This window comes from Carettochelys insculpta, chromosome 18 (genome assembly GCF_033958435.1).
Source record: "Carettochelys insculpta isolate YL-2023 chromosome 18, ASM3395843v1, whole genome shotgun sequence".
Taxonomy (NCBI): Eukaryota; Metazoa; Chordata; order Testudines; family Carettochelyidae; genus Carettochelys; species Carettochelys insculpta.
The window spans coordinates 8,374,178-8,390,682 of record NC_134154.1 but is presented as its reverse complement, the minus strand read 5'-3'; the positions used below and the strand labels follow the sequence as shown (position 1 = coordinate 8,390,682).

General features: G+C 46.5%; 1 protein-coding gene across 2 annotated transcripts in view; it reads right to left on the bottom strand.

The window, feature by feature from the left end:
- Window positions 1-16,505, bottom strand: part of RBM19 (RNA binding motif protein 19) — a 127,600-nt gene that overhangs the window by 92,886 nt on the left and 18,209 nt on the right. For both annotated transcript variants that reach the window (XR_012647999.1, XM_075012654.1), the window contains exons 15-21: window positions 15,566-15,766; window positions 14,161-14,278; window positions 9,853-9,998; window positions 5,849-5,909; window positions 3,837-3,916; window positions 2,927-2,982; window positions 1,005-1,121 (exon numbers count right to left, since the gene is read on the bottom strand). Coding sequence is in view for 1 of the 2 variants with exons in the window: in XM_075012654.1 (XP_074868755.1) it covers window positions 1,005-1,121; window positions 2,927-2,982; window positions 3,837-3,916; window positions 5,849-5,909; window positions 9,853-9,998; window positions 14,161-14,278; window positions 15,566-15,766 (779 nt within the window). In the remaining variant the exon portion in view is untranslated. The remainder of the gene's footprint in view (window positions 1-1,004; window positions 1,122-2,926; window positions 2,983-3,836; window positions 3,917-5,848; window positions 5,910-9,852; window positions 9,999-14,160; window positions 14,279-15,565; window positions 15,767-16,505) is intronic.

Here is a 16,505-nt window from a genome sequence, read left to right as displayed (position 1 = left end):
CCCCCTCCCCGTCCCCTCTGTGGCAGGCAAGACGCCCTAAAGCTCTCAAGCACTCCACATTTAATTACTAGTGTCACTGCCCATAGCTCACAATACTGGGACATGCTGCCGGCCGAGAGGATTCTTGCTGAAACAAATCCGTTACAGGAGAAGTGTTCTCACAAAAATAATTCCTCTGTGTCTCGTCCACACCAATCTTGAGGCAACCCACAAAGTACTTTACTCGCACACCTTTTTTACGTGAGGTTTGCTGTTCCAAGAGAACAAAGCTCTTGGAGCGCCTCAATAAAAGGATGTGCACAAACCGCAGTGCCACACGTACATGACAAGGGAGGAACTCAGTTTAGTGCTACGTAAAACAATCCTATCGGCTGTCTGGCCAATGTCTTTGTACTCCTCACCTTGCTTCCTCGGGAAAGCCATGGAACACATCCTGGACTAGAAGAGATTTGTGGCCAGCTTCTTGGGATTTGAAACCTTTGCACTCTTCAAGGGTATAAAGCTGCTCTTACCCACTGGCTGAGAACTGCCCCAGTCAGGAGGAGAAGTACGGAAATCAACTCCTGCACCCAATGCACTCACCAGTGCAGCATGATGAGCATGTCAGAAGAGGTGGAGACATACCGGGGCATCCGAGTACAGATCCTTAGTGGGCATAATGTCCCTAGGGGACCAGACACTGCTGGCGTAGATCAGTGCAGCCTCAGTTTTCTCTAATTCAGGGAGAGGCTGGCGCAGTTTGCCTTCAGGATCAAGACACTGACTGACTCACTGAGGTGCCTCCCTTTCCCCACACTTGCGCCTGCTCCAAGTGAAATACAGACAGAGGAGTAACCTGCTTATTTCATTTCAAGTCTCCCTATTTGCACTGAATGAAAGTCTCACTTCCCTGAGGAAGACAACAGTTCCACGATACTTGTGATCAGACAGCAAAGTCACGGGCTAAAAGCCATCCACACCCCAGCGAATAACTTACCACTAAGCAGATGAGGACATTTCTTTACCTGAACAGCTCTCTGATTTCCCTCACGGTTGCCTGGAAGGGGATATTCCGGACCAAAATTTTGGAGCTCTTTTGCTTCTTGACTGTTTGCTTTTTGCGGGATGATGTCACAGCAGGCCTAGTACATCAATGGAGACATGGTAAATCACACTAACAAACAACACAACAAAGATCTTTCTCTCTCTCTTTGGTTCCTTCTAGCTAGACACTCTGGAGTCTAGCTGCCTGATCAATCAGTTGATTCTTATTTGAACAGTTTGATTACTGATATGCTTGGAATATATAAACTTCTACTTAATTTTTAAAAAGGTCACGGTCTTGCTATGTACGCATTAACTTGCGGAAAGGGCCTGGGTGCTATTCCAAAACAAGTACATAAAATACTACCTAGGGATTATCATTCTGGAATAGACAAGTCCTTCTGCCGGTTTGCTGACCTGTTCTGGTACAGCAGGGAGGGGCTTACAGCACTGGCTAAATTAATGTAAACAATGTACAGCTTGTGCCTTTAGTTTCAGGTTTTACCATGCTCTCTGAAAGGCTGCAAACATGCTGCTGTGCAAAGCCATCAGGTTTGATTCCCAGGCATGAATTCTCTCTGCCCAAGCCAGCAGAAGGTGGGAGCTCAATGAAGACACTTCTTGGGCCTCAATGTCCAGAGTGCTGCATTACCCCACTGCAGCTGAAGACCTGTCCTAATTGGCCCTTATGGGACAGCCCATGCAGCCACCCTCGCTCTACCAAAGATGTCCTCAGCATGCGGGAAGGGGCACAGAACAATATCCTCTGCAGGACAGATGACGATGATGGTGGAAAGAGGTTTAAGGCGTAGGATGGAAGACAGTAAATTACCCCCAGGAGACCATTATAACTGTTCTAATGTAGTTCAGCTTTGATGGAGCCTCTCTCACTTGATGGTTGAAATCATTTAGCGTTGCTTTGCGTTCTTCCGATTCTCACAAGGTCAGAGCTTCCTTTTATATTTGCTACTTAGCCTAATAAAAACAGATCGCCACCTAAAAGGTTGTGTATTCCTAGCCACTTGTTGGCCAATGCATAAATGCTAGGTGCATTATACATCATATAATAGGTATTACGCACACAGTGTTAGTGTGATATACATCAGTGGTGGGAAATTATGGTAACTGAGTATTTCCTTCCCACAATTCTGTTCACCTGCGTCTTACATCCCACAACAATTTGCAAAGCTGAAGTCAGCTTCAGCATTAGACAATAGGAAACAGGTCAAAGCACAGATGCAGGAATGCTTAACTCCCAAAAGGTACTTTCTGTATCTTCCTAGCTCTTGGGATGCCGTAATTCCATACCAGATTCGGGAAACACAGGGACGTACCAAGGACAAAGTTTACATAAATCAGCGGGTTAAACTTAAAGGGGTCTGTAAAGTGTTTTGTGACTTGTAAAAATCATATTATAAATATTACTGGTTGCAACATGTATCTCTGAAGCACACCTTGTACATACAGAGAAGAAGCTGTGAGATGAGACCTGCTTCATGGGGAGGACGCTTGTTTCCTTTACATATTGTTCTATTTTGTCTTTATCCAATAATAAATTTGCCTAAGACTAGTTACTTGGTATCTAACGCTTTAAAGAACAAAACAGCAGGCATAGTCCAGTTAGCTCCACCTCTGATTTAACATACTGGCCTAACACCATTAATACTGCTCTTTTGAAGACTTACACCTGATCATCTGAAAGAGCCCCAGAAAAACACTTATTCTATAAGTTAGGACAGTTGCAGGGTATCAGGTAAATGTGGCTAAGACTGGCAGTCTTCAAAAACTGGATTACTAAGTGCCACCAACAACCACATGGTAAAGAACTAAAAGCGATTCCCAGCAATCAAGAGCACTTGGTGCTGACATCTATAGATGTCAGACAGGAATCAGGCAGACTTACCTGATGGCTCTTTCAGAGATCTTCACTTCCAGCTGATGGTCATCTACTGAGCAACCCTAAAAATGCAAATTACAAAGCTTGTTAGAAGAAAAAGACCTTAAGAATCGAGAAGGGAGTTGTAACATCTCTGTGTTTTTCCCCCGCAAAGTTCTCATCTTTCCAAGTGCAGCTAATTCAGGTTGGGAAGCAGTGCGGTCCAGAGGTCAGAGACATGGTACAGGAGTGAAGACACCTGAGCTAATCCCAACTATGCCACTGACATGCGTGATGTTGAGCAAGTCACTTCCCTTCCCAGTGCAGCTTTCATTCCCACCAGTCTTTGCCACAGCTACAATAGTGTTTTTTGTTTGTTTTTTTTTGACAAAACTGGCGTTTTGACAACAAAACCTGTCACACGTCCACACACACAAAATGTGTTTTGTCGATAGTCTGTCGACAAAGCTTGGCACTTCTGCCAACAACCTGCTGCCTCTCCTCGAGGATGAAGAGCGCCTTTGTCGACAGATTCTGTCGACAAAAAAGCTGCGTGGACATTCTGGGGAGCCTTCTGTCAACAGGCAGGAATTCCAGGACGCTGGGCAGCCCGGTGTGCTATGCTTCCGGTTGCCTGGTTTGTTGAGCATGCGGCTAGGCAGTCCGGCCGCTCTGCCGACAGAGTGGAGTGCTCCTTCAATCTGTGTTAACGTATGGTCAGCAGATTTTTTCCAAAAAAAAAAAAAAAAAAAAGTCTCTTCCAACAGGAAGTCTGTTGACAGATGCTCCTCATGTGGCCATAGCCTCTTTGTATTTATGCTGTGGGCCCTTTGGGGCATGGGTATGTTTGGCATTCAGCACAACAGGGCTCTGATCGCAGCTGCAGGTACTGCTGAAAAGCAAACACGTGCGTATTATTTGCATCGGCCATTGTTACCTGGAGCCGTTTAAGGGCTTTCTGAGCATGCTCTGGTTTCCTGTACTCCACAAATCCAAAGCCCATAGAAAGTAAAGTGCCTACCAGAAAAGAAAAGAACTGTAAACACTTTGATGAAAAGCATTTGATAGTGGCCTGCTCAACAAATAAGACCCTCGTGAGTCCTTATGACAGATAATGAAAAACTGAATCAAGACTGCTAGAATTTTGGTGAGTATCCTTAGGCAGCTTACAGGAACTTTGTGTCTCTATTGCCCACCTGTGAAATGGAGACGATATATCCTTTGTCATTTCTATAGTGTAAACTCTTTGGGTGACAAGCCATCTCTGTGTGCATGGAGTGCCCAGCACACAGGGGCTGGAGCTCTCTTCCTATACATGTTATGGAAAATGCTTGGTAAGTAATTCCAGATCATGAGTTCAATTAATTTGGAAAAGAGAACCAATGATTTCATGTTCTCTGCTGTCACTGGTTAATGTAAAAACAGTATCTGCCCTTTTCCCTCCTGCTAGGCCCTTTATTTCCAGGTGTATCCACGGCCGACTGTTCACCCCTTGCTAGTCATCACACCAGTGGGGACGTCAGCCATGCAGCAAATGCACCGATATAGGGAAGCAGCTAGCTAGGTGCTGCTACAGAACCAGGGGTGGGGGGTGGGCAAAGGGCTTATATATGTCAGGTCTTCCCCAAACCACCATGCAAACATCTTGGCAAGGGAGTGCAGGATTGAGATCTATTCACAAGCCAGAGAGCTTTACGATTGCTCTCTCACTTCATCACCTAGGTCAGCGGTGGGCAACATGCTGCTCACTGGGACACCCCTTGCGACCCACAGACCCTCTGGCTGCTCCTCTCCCCCTTGCACCTCTTGCACACCGGAGCAAAAGAACCCCATACTTACCTGCTCCTTCCCCACCCTCCCAGCGCTTTCAGAGGAGCCACAAGTCACCTGATTCATGTTCTCTCCCTCTTTTCTCCTCCCTCCCACAGCTGGAATGCCACAAATCAGCTGTTTGCAGCGTTCTGGCTCAGGGAGGGGGTGTGTGGTGGGGAGCAGGGATGGAACACAAATCAGGTGATTTGCACCTACTCTTAAAGTGCTGGAAGGGAGGAGGAGGAGGAAATAAGGGCAGGGCTCTGGTGCCCCAGTCCAAGAGAGGCATATGGAAGATGGGAGGCATACAGGGGACCACGGGGCTGTTGTGGGCCACTCATGCACCCCACCCACTCTTTGTGGCTGCCCATCCCTGACCCAGGTTGTATCTTAAATTTCATTAGTGTTCCAAGGGTCCCTTTGAACTCTCCAGAAGAGACCTAAAACAGTGATTTGTACGGTCACTCTTATCAGTTCTAGGTCCCATACTAAAGAATGGGATATTTGGTAGAGACGACGATGAAAAGCTCTCTTTAATTAGTCCCTTATTCAACAAAAGTTTTCTACTCCCACGGCCATGCACCACTTGTAAGGAACAGGTTCAGGCTATCATAACTTCAGGGATCTGTAAGTAAGGACAGGAGCAGAAAATACAACAGCAAGTTTCCAAACACATGGTACTAAGCTACAGAAGTTACTCCTCAGTGACGGAAGATGCTTATCCGGAACTTGAGTGAAATCAGACATTTTGTTCTGAAGTCACACCCTGTGTGCACCACAGACAGAAGTGGGACTGGACAGGCAGATAATTTTAAAAAGACACTTCCCAGGTACAGCTGACTGAACTCTTTATAAGCCCTTGGCCTATATCATGGCTTATCACACATCCAGGGATCCTTCCAATGATCCCCTATGAAGGAGACATTACTCTGGGTCCCACTGTGGTTTAATACCTACCTTTGCTGCCTGGCCAGGCTAAGTTAACACTTGATTTTTTGGCTAATGTTTTCAATCATTTCAACATACATATTCTGGGCATGTAATGAAGAGTCTATCATCAATTATACAGTTCACATACAAATGGACACAGAAGGTCTCACCACCAACTCCCCAAGCAGAAGGAAATTCATAGAGTACCTGCTTTGTCTTTCTTCCTGGAGATTGTGCAGCTCTTCACAGCTCCTACTTTGGAAAACACCTGCAAAAAAATTTACACGGTCCTCAGTTCTCTTTGCAATTAAAGTTTAACCCTATGACAATGTTCCCTTGTGGCCACAACTGAAACAGATGAAGTCAACATACAAAGAAATGCATGCATACGAAAAAGTCACACGTCATAAGTGTTCTATTCTGACAGCCTTCATTTAAAAACACTCACTAATGATCCAACACATGACAGTATAGCTTCAGAAAACTGCAGTGCTTCAGATCAATGCTACAGAACACCAAATGTAGCGCTGAAAAGAATGCTTCCACCCAGACGGTGGTTCTTTTGAGGCTGGTCTAACAAATTGCCGGTTCATTACAATACTCTTACAACATTTCTCCTTCCAGTATCACATGAGAGATATCAAGAAGAGCCTGTGAAAGGTCTGATTTGTTATATGGCAGCGTGGAAGGATTAGATTTCTTTAAATTGGCAAATGTTGATTTCCCCATACACACACAAACAAAAATATTTCTGTCAATGATAATCAACAATGAAATAGACAGGCAATGAAAAAGGCTATTTGAGAACTACATGACTTTTACTTTGTATATTTTGATGTCTCAGGTTGACAGTTTGTGTTAATGGTTATAAAACTTTCACTTTTTTGAATTTCAATGTCTATTGTCATTGAATGTCAGGCACTGCCACACTGTCTAAGCAACCCTGACAGATTTTTGTTACTGTGAAAGTTTAAACTTAAAAATGCTAGCACTAAACACTGGTATTATCCATCATAATATAAAAAATAAAAATTCAATTCTCCCATGCCTAATTATATGCTGTGCAGCCCTAATGATATATATGTATAAAAAAGCAAACACAAGGCAGTAAAAAGGATGGGTAAGTTTCCTCCATTTTTGATGACTGGAATGGGAGATTACTGGTGTCCCAACAGTGAGCTGGGCATAAAAGATAAAGGGGATGCATCTTGGATACAAGATGGGATAATACACTGTAGTATGGAGATGGATGGTTAGTGAAGTCCGAGCAACTAAATTTGCCTTTGAAAACTACTTAAGCTGTCAAGCAGTCTTGGTAGACAGTCTACGTGATTGCCCCTAACCAAGGCCTGAGAAGGACCCCTGATTAATACCGAGAAAGTAGGACAATCAGCTAGATATCTAAGGCATCTGTACACAAACACTAGGAGCTTGGGAAACAAGCAGAAAGAATTGGAAATCTTGGCACAGTCAAAGAATTGTGATTTGACTGGAATAACAGACATGGTGGGACAACTTATGTGATTGGTGCACTGTCATGGAAGAGTATAAACTGTTCAGGAAGAACAGGAGGGGCCAAAAAGATGGAGGAGTTGCACGCTATATTAGAGAGCAGTACGACTGCACAGAGCTCCAGTGTAAAACAGGAGAAAAGCGTATTGGAGTTTTTGGGTTAAGTTTAGAGGTGGGAGCAACAAGGGTGATGTTGTAGTGGGTGTCTGCTAGATCAGATGGATAAGGTAGATGAGGCTTTCTTCAAACCGCTAACAGAAGCTTCCAGAGCAAAGGCTCTAGTTCTCACAGGGGACTTCAAAACATCCTGACATCTGCTCGGAGATCAATACAGCAGCACACAGACAATCCAGAAAGTTTTTGGAGAATGCTGAGGACAACTTCTTCGTGCAAATGCTCAAGGAACCAACCAGGAGCCATGCTCAGCTCAACCCGCTGCTCACAAACAGGGAGAAATTGGTAGGGGAGGTAGATGTGGCTGGCATCCTCGGCAGCAGTGATCATGAGATGGTTGAGTATAGGGTCCTGACCAAAGAATAAAAGGAGAGTACCAAATGAAGATCTTGGACATAAGAAAAGCAGATTTTGACTCCCTCAGGGAGCTGATGGGCAGGATTCTCTGGGACACTAAAATAAGGGGGAATGGAGTCTATGAGATCTGGCTGTATTTTGAAGAAGCCTTTCTGAAAGCGCAGGAACAAACCGTGCGCAGTAAGAAAAGCAAACCTGGTAGGCAATGGGCTTGGCAGTGAGGTCCTTGGTGAGTTTAAACATGAAATGGAAGCTTACAAGAAGGGGAACTTGGACAGATAACTTGGGAAGAGTAAAAATACATTGCTTGAGCATGCAGGGGTGTAATCAGAAAGGCCAAAGCACAAATGGAATTGCAGCTAGCACGGGGCGTGAAAGGGAACAAGAAAGGTTTCTGCAGGCACGATAACCATAAGGAGGTGGTCAAGGAAGGTATGGGACCTTTACTGAATGAGGGAGGTAACTTATTGACAGATGATGTGAGAAAAGCTTAAGTACTCTGCCTTCACAGATAAGGTCAGCTCCCAGACTTCTGCACGAGGCAGCTCAGTATAGTAAGGAGGTGGGCATCCCCCCAGTGGAGAAAGAACAGTTTAACAGATATTTAGAAAAGCACGAATCCATGGGGGTCAGATCTAATGCATCCAAGGGTGCTAAGGGAGTTGGCTGATTTGATTGCAGAGCCACTGGAAATTATCTGTAAAAACTTGTGGCGATTGGGGGAAGTTCCGGATGATTGGAAAAAGGAAAATGCAGTGTCCATCTTTAAAAAGGGTAAGAAGAAGAATCAAGAGAACTACAGACCTATCAGCCTCACCTCAGTCCCTGGAAAAATCATTGAGGGAATCCATTCTGAAGCACTTAGAAGAGAGGAAGTGATCAGGAACAGTTAACTTGGATTCACTAAGGGCACATCATGTCTGACCAACCTGATTGCCTTAGATAATGAGGCAACTGGCTCTATGGAAGGCAATGGATGTGACACACCTCGACTTTAGCAAAGCCTTTTCTACGGTTTCCCAAAGTATTCTTACCAGCAAATTAAAGCAGTACGGTTGGCTGGCTCGGCTGGCTCTGTGGGTAGTGGTCGATGGCTGAGTATCTGGTTGACAATCGTATCAAGCGGAGTAGTCCAAGGGTCTCTTCTGGGGCTGGTTTTGTTTACTAATGGCCAGGATGAGGGGATGGATTGCATCCTCAGCAAGTTCATGGATGACACTAAACTTGGGGGAGAGAGTTTGATTCACAGGGGGCTAAAGATGGGGTTCAGAGTGACTTAGACAATTGGACCAAAAGAAACCTGATGAGGTTCAACAAGGACAAATGCAGAGTCCTGAACTTGGGATGGAAGAATCCCATGCACTGCTACACTGGCTAAGCAGCAGCTTGGCAGAAAAGGATCTGGGGATTACAGTGAATCAGATCTTCAAGTCCCTGCTTGACAAAGCCCTGACTAAGATGATTTTGTTGGGACTGGTCCTGCTTTTCGCAGGGGGGTTGGACTTGACGAACTCCTGAGGTCTCTTCCAAACCTATGATCCTGTCCCTAAGCCGCTGAATCTGAAATGCTCCATCTCAACGGAACAGGGGTTCTTAAACAGAGCCAGGACCTCACATTCGGCTGCTACCCTCTTTGAATGAGGTTGTCGAGATCAGCTTAGATTTGCTGTGCTTGGTAGCCTGAAGCCTGAGCGCCATTACCTGGGGCCAAAGTTGAAACCCTTGGGCGACAGCCCTCAGGTTACAAGTCCCCTGGCTGGGGCTGAAGCCCTTGGATTTGGGCCTCCACCCAGGCTCTGGTCTCCCCACCTAGGTCAGAGGGGCTTAGGCTTCCGTTCCTTCCTCCTGGGTCACATAGTAAATTTTCTTGTCAGAAGGGGGTCCTGATCAGTGTTCCCACTAATATTTTCCAGCCTTGGGTAGAATAAATTTTGTTATCTGGACCAAGGCACATGCACAGAGTTGCACTACCAATAGAAACCCATGCTGCCCATTGTGAGTGGCTGTGGATGCTCTGCTGGGTGAAACCTGAATCTCTCTTGGACAGCTGCCCAATCACTCAGCTTACAGGGAACGCTGGTCCTGATGCAATGAAATTTGAGAAGCCCTGACTAGAACTTTGCTGGATACATGCAACACTCGGTTTCACAAGCTCTCCCATGGGTCACCTCCTTCAGTGTATCTTCTGTGGTGGCAAAGTTGAGATTTTTGATGAACAGGGTACATCCTGGAACACTCTCCTCATTGTCCTCCTCCTCTTCCTCAGCTGCTATTTCTTCTGAGCCCTTTTTAGCTTCCTCAGATTCATCACCAGCTGTAAAGTAAGACGACAAATCAAACTCTAGGCATTTCAGGAGACTGAAGGAATTTAACGCATTTTGTCTCCACCGTAGTCATCAGTGCACCAATTACAATGACTGATCTCTAGCTGGATTTAGTAACAGTTTTGTGGGTGAGCTTGATGCTCTTGGAAGTGGGTATAGCCAGTGTATGCCATGTACTGTTCTTTTAACACCCTTGAATTCTGACCTTCAGCATATTATTTCCCAGGGGGCCAGAATGTATGGTGACAAGCCTACATAAATACAATCCTGGCCTGAAATACCCACTGCTACCCCAGTGTATCACTCTCAGAGGCTGCCAATCGAGTATGTGATGTGAAAGGTCTACTCCTAAAACCAAGCAGTCCTGTAGCACATGAAAAGACTAACAAATTTACTTATTAGGTAATGAAATTTTGTGTATAAGACCAACTTCAGCTCTGGAGAAGATAATAAGAATCCAGGGTTTATATACCAGGGAAGGCGGGGGTGTAAGGAAGGAGGAGGAGAAGGAAAAAAAGTAAAAAAAAAAAAAGTATATGTGTGGGGGAGAGTCACCTGTCATCAAAAGGACAAGTGGAAGTAGTATATTAGGTTAATTGGGATGGGTTTACTCCTACATCAGTGTATAAAATACCTCAAAATACCCAATGAACTGCCTGGATAAAAGGAAAACTGAGGACCAGGCTCCCATAGTACTTGGACATTATGCTCATTATTTTCCATGACTTATGGATCTCAGTATATGGGAATCAACACAGAAACATACTGCTTTTCTGGAACACCACAGTTCAAGATGACCGAGCGCTCACCATATTACAGGGAAGCACTGGGGACTACCATCAGTAACACGACTGCATCACCTCAGCTATCGCTCTGCGAACCAGGGACCCTCCAGCACTGAGACACAACCGCACCCCCTCCGCACAACATCAGGGACACATCAGGTCAGCAAATGCCGCCTCTCATTTAGCTTTTCAATAGTTTATGGACCAAACCTCGACCACGTTTGCTGCATGAAAACATCCCCTTCCTGAACAACTTCTGTTTCACTCCATTTGGGTGAGGGCTGGAGCCAAGTTTTAAAGAGTTGCATATGTGAACGGGATTGTCACATGCTTTTGTCCCTACTCATTCCCCTCACTCATCACAAAGACTCTCCTGGCCTTTTTCCACTTACCAAAAATAAACTAAGTAATCTCCAAGAGCTTGGTCTTTAAATGGCCCTTGTATGCTATAATGGAAATGGCAACAGGGACAACGTTGTCCTTTTACCATCTGTTTAACATGCGGCTGTCTCATCTTGGCCTCAAAAGAGGAAAAAAAAGGAAAGAGCATCGCACTTCTTTGAAGAGCCATTCACACCCTCCGTTTAACAGCTGAGCATGTCAGGCCCAGCAAGGTGGCGGAGAGGAGTGAGGCGGGGTGGGCAGGCTCAGGAGTGATGCACAATGCAGTGAGAACAACAAGAAGTCCTGTGGCACCTTACAGACTAACAGATATTTTGGAGCATAAGCTTTCGTGGGCAAAGACCTGCCTCATCAGTGTAAGAGATTAATATCAGAATACAAATGGGGTCGACGGAGATTTGCCTTGTACCCCAAACTTCTCAGAAAATGATCAACGTGCGGAGAACGCTGACTTCCATGCCAAATGCTGGCTCAGTAAACACCACAGGGCTGGCGTCTGACACTATCAGCAACTCAAACCCACATGCTGCCCTCCTTCCCACCCAGCACCCAGGCCGGGTAGTACAGCGACAAACACGCAGAGCCAGAGAGGAAGGTATTGCCAACACAGCCCAGTTCCTGGGCTCCCTCCTCTGCAGACAAGGTGGGATGCAAAATCCAAGGTAGCTCCTTGGAGAAAGAGATGAGAAGCAGCCAGTCATTCAGCTCTCACCAGACCTCCACCCTCTCAGTGCTCACCTAACCCTCCACTACCACAGCATCTGAGCACCAGCTGTGGTGCTCTCCCTAAGCACCTAGCCGAATTCCTTAGCTGTAGTGACCAACCTCCACCACTGGCTGCAGGGAAGTGGGTCCCAACAGCTTTCAACACGTGTGATCAGCATCAGAGGCAGGTGTAAGAGACCCCTTGATGCCTTTAGGTCTCATCCAAAGCACAGTGAAGCCAATAGGGATTGTGACACTGACAGGCTTTGAATCAGGCTTATTACCTCACCCCACTGCAATTCACGGGAGGAGGCTGGGGCTTTATTGCCTCCAAGAGCAGCAGGATCCGTGCCAGAAGGCATTCTTAGTACCAAAGTCCTATACCTACCTCAGCCTTCCTTTGGCATCTACCTTTAGTACGGAGCCCCTACGAAACGGCTGGACATTTGCTGTCCTGTTGAATAGGAACATGCTGCCGAGACAACAGTACCATGAGCTGGGTTGGTTCCAGAGAGACAGATCTCAGCTTTGGTTAAAAAGCTGCTCAGAACCAGACAAAGTCAGGGGAACATGTGATCAACTGTAAATTTCTTCTGTCCTGGGTGGGCTGGGGGAGTAGTGTGCCTCGGTTTTTTTTGGCCAAGCACCCTGACCCTTAGCTGCAAGAGAAACCTTAAGCGATTGCTGGAAATCAGCAAACTTGAGCAACAAATTCATTTGTTTTGAAGGCAAAGGATTAGAAGAAGTGAAAGGTGCTGCCCTATGCAGTTAGTACAACAGTCACATGAGGCTGCTGTAATCAGGCTAACAAATTTGCCATTGCCTCCCTCCCACACCTTCCCCAAGGCACATGGTGCCCAGGGCTGACAGCAAGGACCTTTATCAAACGGACGCAGCTTCCCAGGAGCTCCTGCACTTCAAGCCCTTTATGTGGAGGTAAGGGTCTCAGTTCCAGGGAGATAAAACAGCTGGCTCTTTGTCCCCGAATCTCAGGACCTGGAAGAGCTTTTGATCAGCTCCCCCGACCTCCCTGAAAGTCTTGAAGAGTCTTCCAGGGGGAAAAAAAAAAACAAAAAAAACAACCACCCTCGGCAATCCAGCCTCCTTTCATATTGCTCTTAAAAGACTTTAATGTCCCCAACATATATGAGCAATGCTAAACAACCCCAGGGAGGGGAGAGACAGAAAAGGTCGTGTCCTTGCCATCAGAGCAGTGGGAATTCACTCACACAGGACGTGCACTGGGGCTTGAAAGTAACACAAGCAAGCACGCAAACACAAATGCTCTTCCACAGCCTGCCAGCCAAATGATCAGCTGGTCTGGCCTCGCTGCCTTGTGCTGCCTTCCTTTGTTTGATGGAGCTGGGGGATGCTCAGGCCTGGACCTTCAATCAATCAATCAATCAATCAATCCTAACACATGCCTGGCTTTGTTATAAAGTTTGGGGGAAGGGGTCAATCTGCTTTTGTGACAGCTTGTTTGTATACCCCATCAGCTGCTGTTTGTGCTACTTCACCCTTCCTATCTCAGTACTTACAGGGCCACCGTGGTATCTGATCACTCCAAAAAATCATGGTGGATTTCAACCTCGACAGCTCAATTTACAGCCTGGGAAACTGAGGTACAGGGCAGCTTATGTGACTCCTCCAGGGAGGGTGCGGCAGAGTCAGGAAATGAGCTCAGCTTTCCCTAGTCCAATGCTGCAACCATTCGTTCTTCCCCCAACACGTCTGTTTCATCCACTTCCCTACTCGGCAGTGTAGCTATATCTCCCCAAGCTTAATGTCAACCTCTCTCCAGATCTCTCCTCTGCCAGAACGCCTACACAACAGACCTCTGCTACTCACGCAGGCCACTACTGTCTCATTGTTCACCGGTACTTCCTGCACATCTACAGCCATCAGTCTTGTACTGTACTGATGTCAAGAACCATGCTTCGTTCCAAGCCTAGCACAGTGTAGTCTTGGTCTGTGACAAGGGCTCATAGGTGCTACAGTAATAAAAATGACACTACTGTGTTTTTGAGCCACAGTCCTTCTCCCACACTGTTTAATATCTTCACTCTCTTCGTCCCCGACCTTAGACACTCTGCTGGTGTCCTGCAGAATGACAAGGGGAAAGAGAAGCTCTGCTAGTTTCTGGAAACAACATCCATAGAGCAGCTTCAAGAAAGGACTTCCAGCGAACTGCGTGGCCACTGCTCTATGGGAGGAGTGTAACACACACACATACCCTTCTGCCACAAGGAAAAATTCCTACCAGTTCCCAGCCTTGCTTCTCCTTCCTTTTCCGCGATCTCAGGTTGCTTCTTCTCAGGGGGTGGGCAGGAGAAGACACCCATGGGAGCCCACTCGAGATACAAAGGGACGTGATGAAACTGTAAGGGTGACAGATACAAACAGTGTTTCCTGTAAGCTGTGTGCTTGGGCAGCCACCCAGGAAAGATTCAAATGCCTCCCAGTTAATGAGCAGAGCGCCCACAGCTGGTAGCACGCGTCTCTACTGATAAGGCACATCCACCCATGCCTCCATGTACACAACATTTATTCAGCACATGGATGGAAAAAATTAAAGGGAACATTGGCTGCAACTAGCGTTCCCTGTAAGCTGTGCGCTTGTGCGGCCATTCAAGAGAGATTCAAATGCTGCCCAGCTCTCAGAGTGTTCACAGGTAAGTTTTTGGTGCATATTTGTCCATGCCTCAGTGCACATTCAAATTTATTCCACACATGAATGGGAAAAAAATCCATCTGTGGAAGGAAAAGATTAGAGGGAATATTGGATACAAGGGATGTCTACAAGACAGGCAAGAAGCGACTTTGTGGAGGGGAAACATATGTTTAAATCGCTACTGCACCTTCTCACAAGACATATTACAAGAGACTGGAGCAGTCTGGAAGTTAAAGGGCACAGTCACATGCTGTCTCCGCAAAGTGTGTTCTCGAGGGCTGACTCTGAATGTTACTGAAGGACCAGGAAATAAGGAGATTTTTATAACTACAGGTTGAATCTCTCTAATCCGACACCGTGGGGACCAGACCAGTGCTGGATGAGAGAATTTGCCAGACCACGGGAAGACAATATTGTCTGGCAGCATTACCAACACTTCCACTGTTTTCCGGGCTCTTAGAAGACATTTAAGGGTAAACTACAACTAACAGCACAGAACACTGACAGCCAGGATTACTGGCTCTAAACAAACTTTATGGGACCACAGGAAACTTGGCCACATCCATGATAAGCAGTGATCTGGCTAACTAAAATCATGCCAGATTACGGACGTTGCCAGACGGGAGTGCCGGATTCGAGAGGTTCAACCTGTACAATCTGAGCAGTGAGCTGCTAACAGCAATGACTTTGCTTGCAATGTGAGGGATTTTAGTCTCCTAAAGGTGCCATGAGACTTTCTCCACCTCTAGAGACTGTTTCTTTCTTCCCCTTTCCATTAAGCAAGAGCTTGCATCCATTTCAATTTGATTACTAATGACTACACCTGAGACTAAGATACTGACACCCAGTAAAATTATTCCAACCTGGCTTCTCGAAGTGCCACCCCCCGGACCAAGAAAAGGATTGGATCTGCACTAGCTTGGATAGTCTGGATCCCCTACTCCCAAGGGCGAGTTCCACATTAAGAGACAGAGGGTGCTCTCACCAGGCTTACCTTGGAGTAGGCCAGCTTGGTGAAGGCTCGCTTGGCCTCCGTGGGCTCCAAGAACTCCACAATGGCTGTGATTCCTCCTTCTGGGAGCAGCACCCGCCCAAGGCTGCCAAATGGGCCAAAGACCTCCTCCAGCTCCACCACTTGAGTGCCGGCAGGGAGGTTCTTCACCAGAATCACAGTTTTACTCCGCTCTCCAGCAGCCTGACAAGGTGTGGGGGGTTGGAAGAGGGGAGAACAACAACACAGAAATGGTCTGAGACCTCAGGGCTAAAAGACACAATGCCCCCCGGCTCCATTTCATATGCCTCCATGAGACACTGCAAACCCACAGAGCTCTGTAGAACGTTCTACCTGCCTTTTGAAAGGCAGGTCCAATAGACCCAGTCTAGTCACTCACAGGGCCAGGCAATCGTTCCCAAGGCAACACTCACACACGCCACTGTTCCCCATTTGCAGCTCAGCTAGCTTCATACGAGCGCGCTCCTTCGAACAGCTGACGCAGCCCACTCCAGCCTGGGTGCATTTCTGTGCGGAGTCCATCCCCTGCACATTTACCGCTCTATCCTGCGACTTCAGCAACTGATGTCAATGTGAGCTGAGAGGAATCCCCCCGGCACCAGCACCATCCTTAGAGACGCTCGGGTGAGGAGAAGATAGCACATAACCCTAAAGTGACCTATTTACATGTGTAACAGCAACCAAGGGTCCTGTGGCACCTTATAGACTAACAGAAAAGTTTTGAGCATGAGCTTTCGTGAGCAAAGACTCACGAAAGCTCATGCTCAAAACTTTTCTGTTAGTCTATAAGGTGCCACAGGACCCTTTGTGGCTGTTGCAGATCCAGACTAACATGGACACCCCTCTGATACTATTTACATGTGGACAGCAAGGATGCGGGAGGGAAGGATGACAACTATGAATAAGCTGTGTTTGTTCAGGT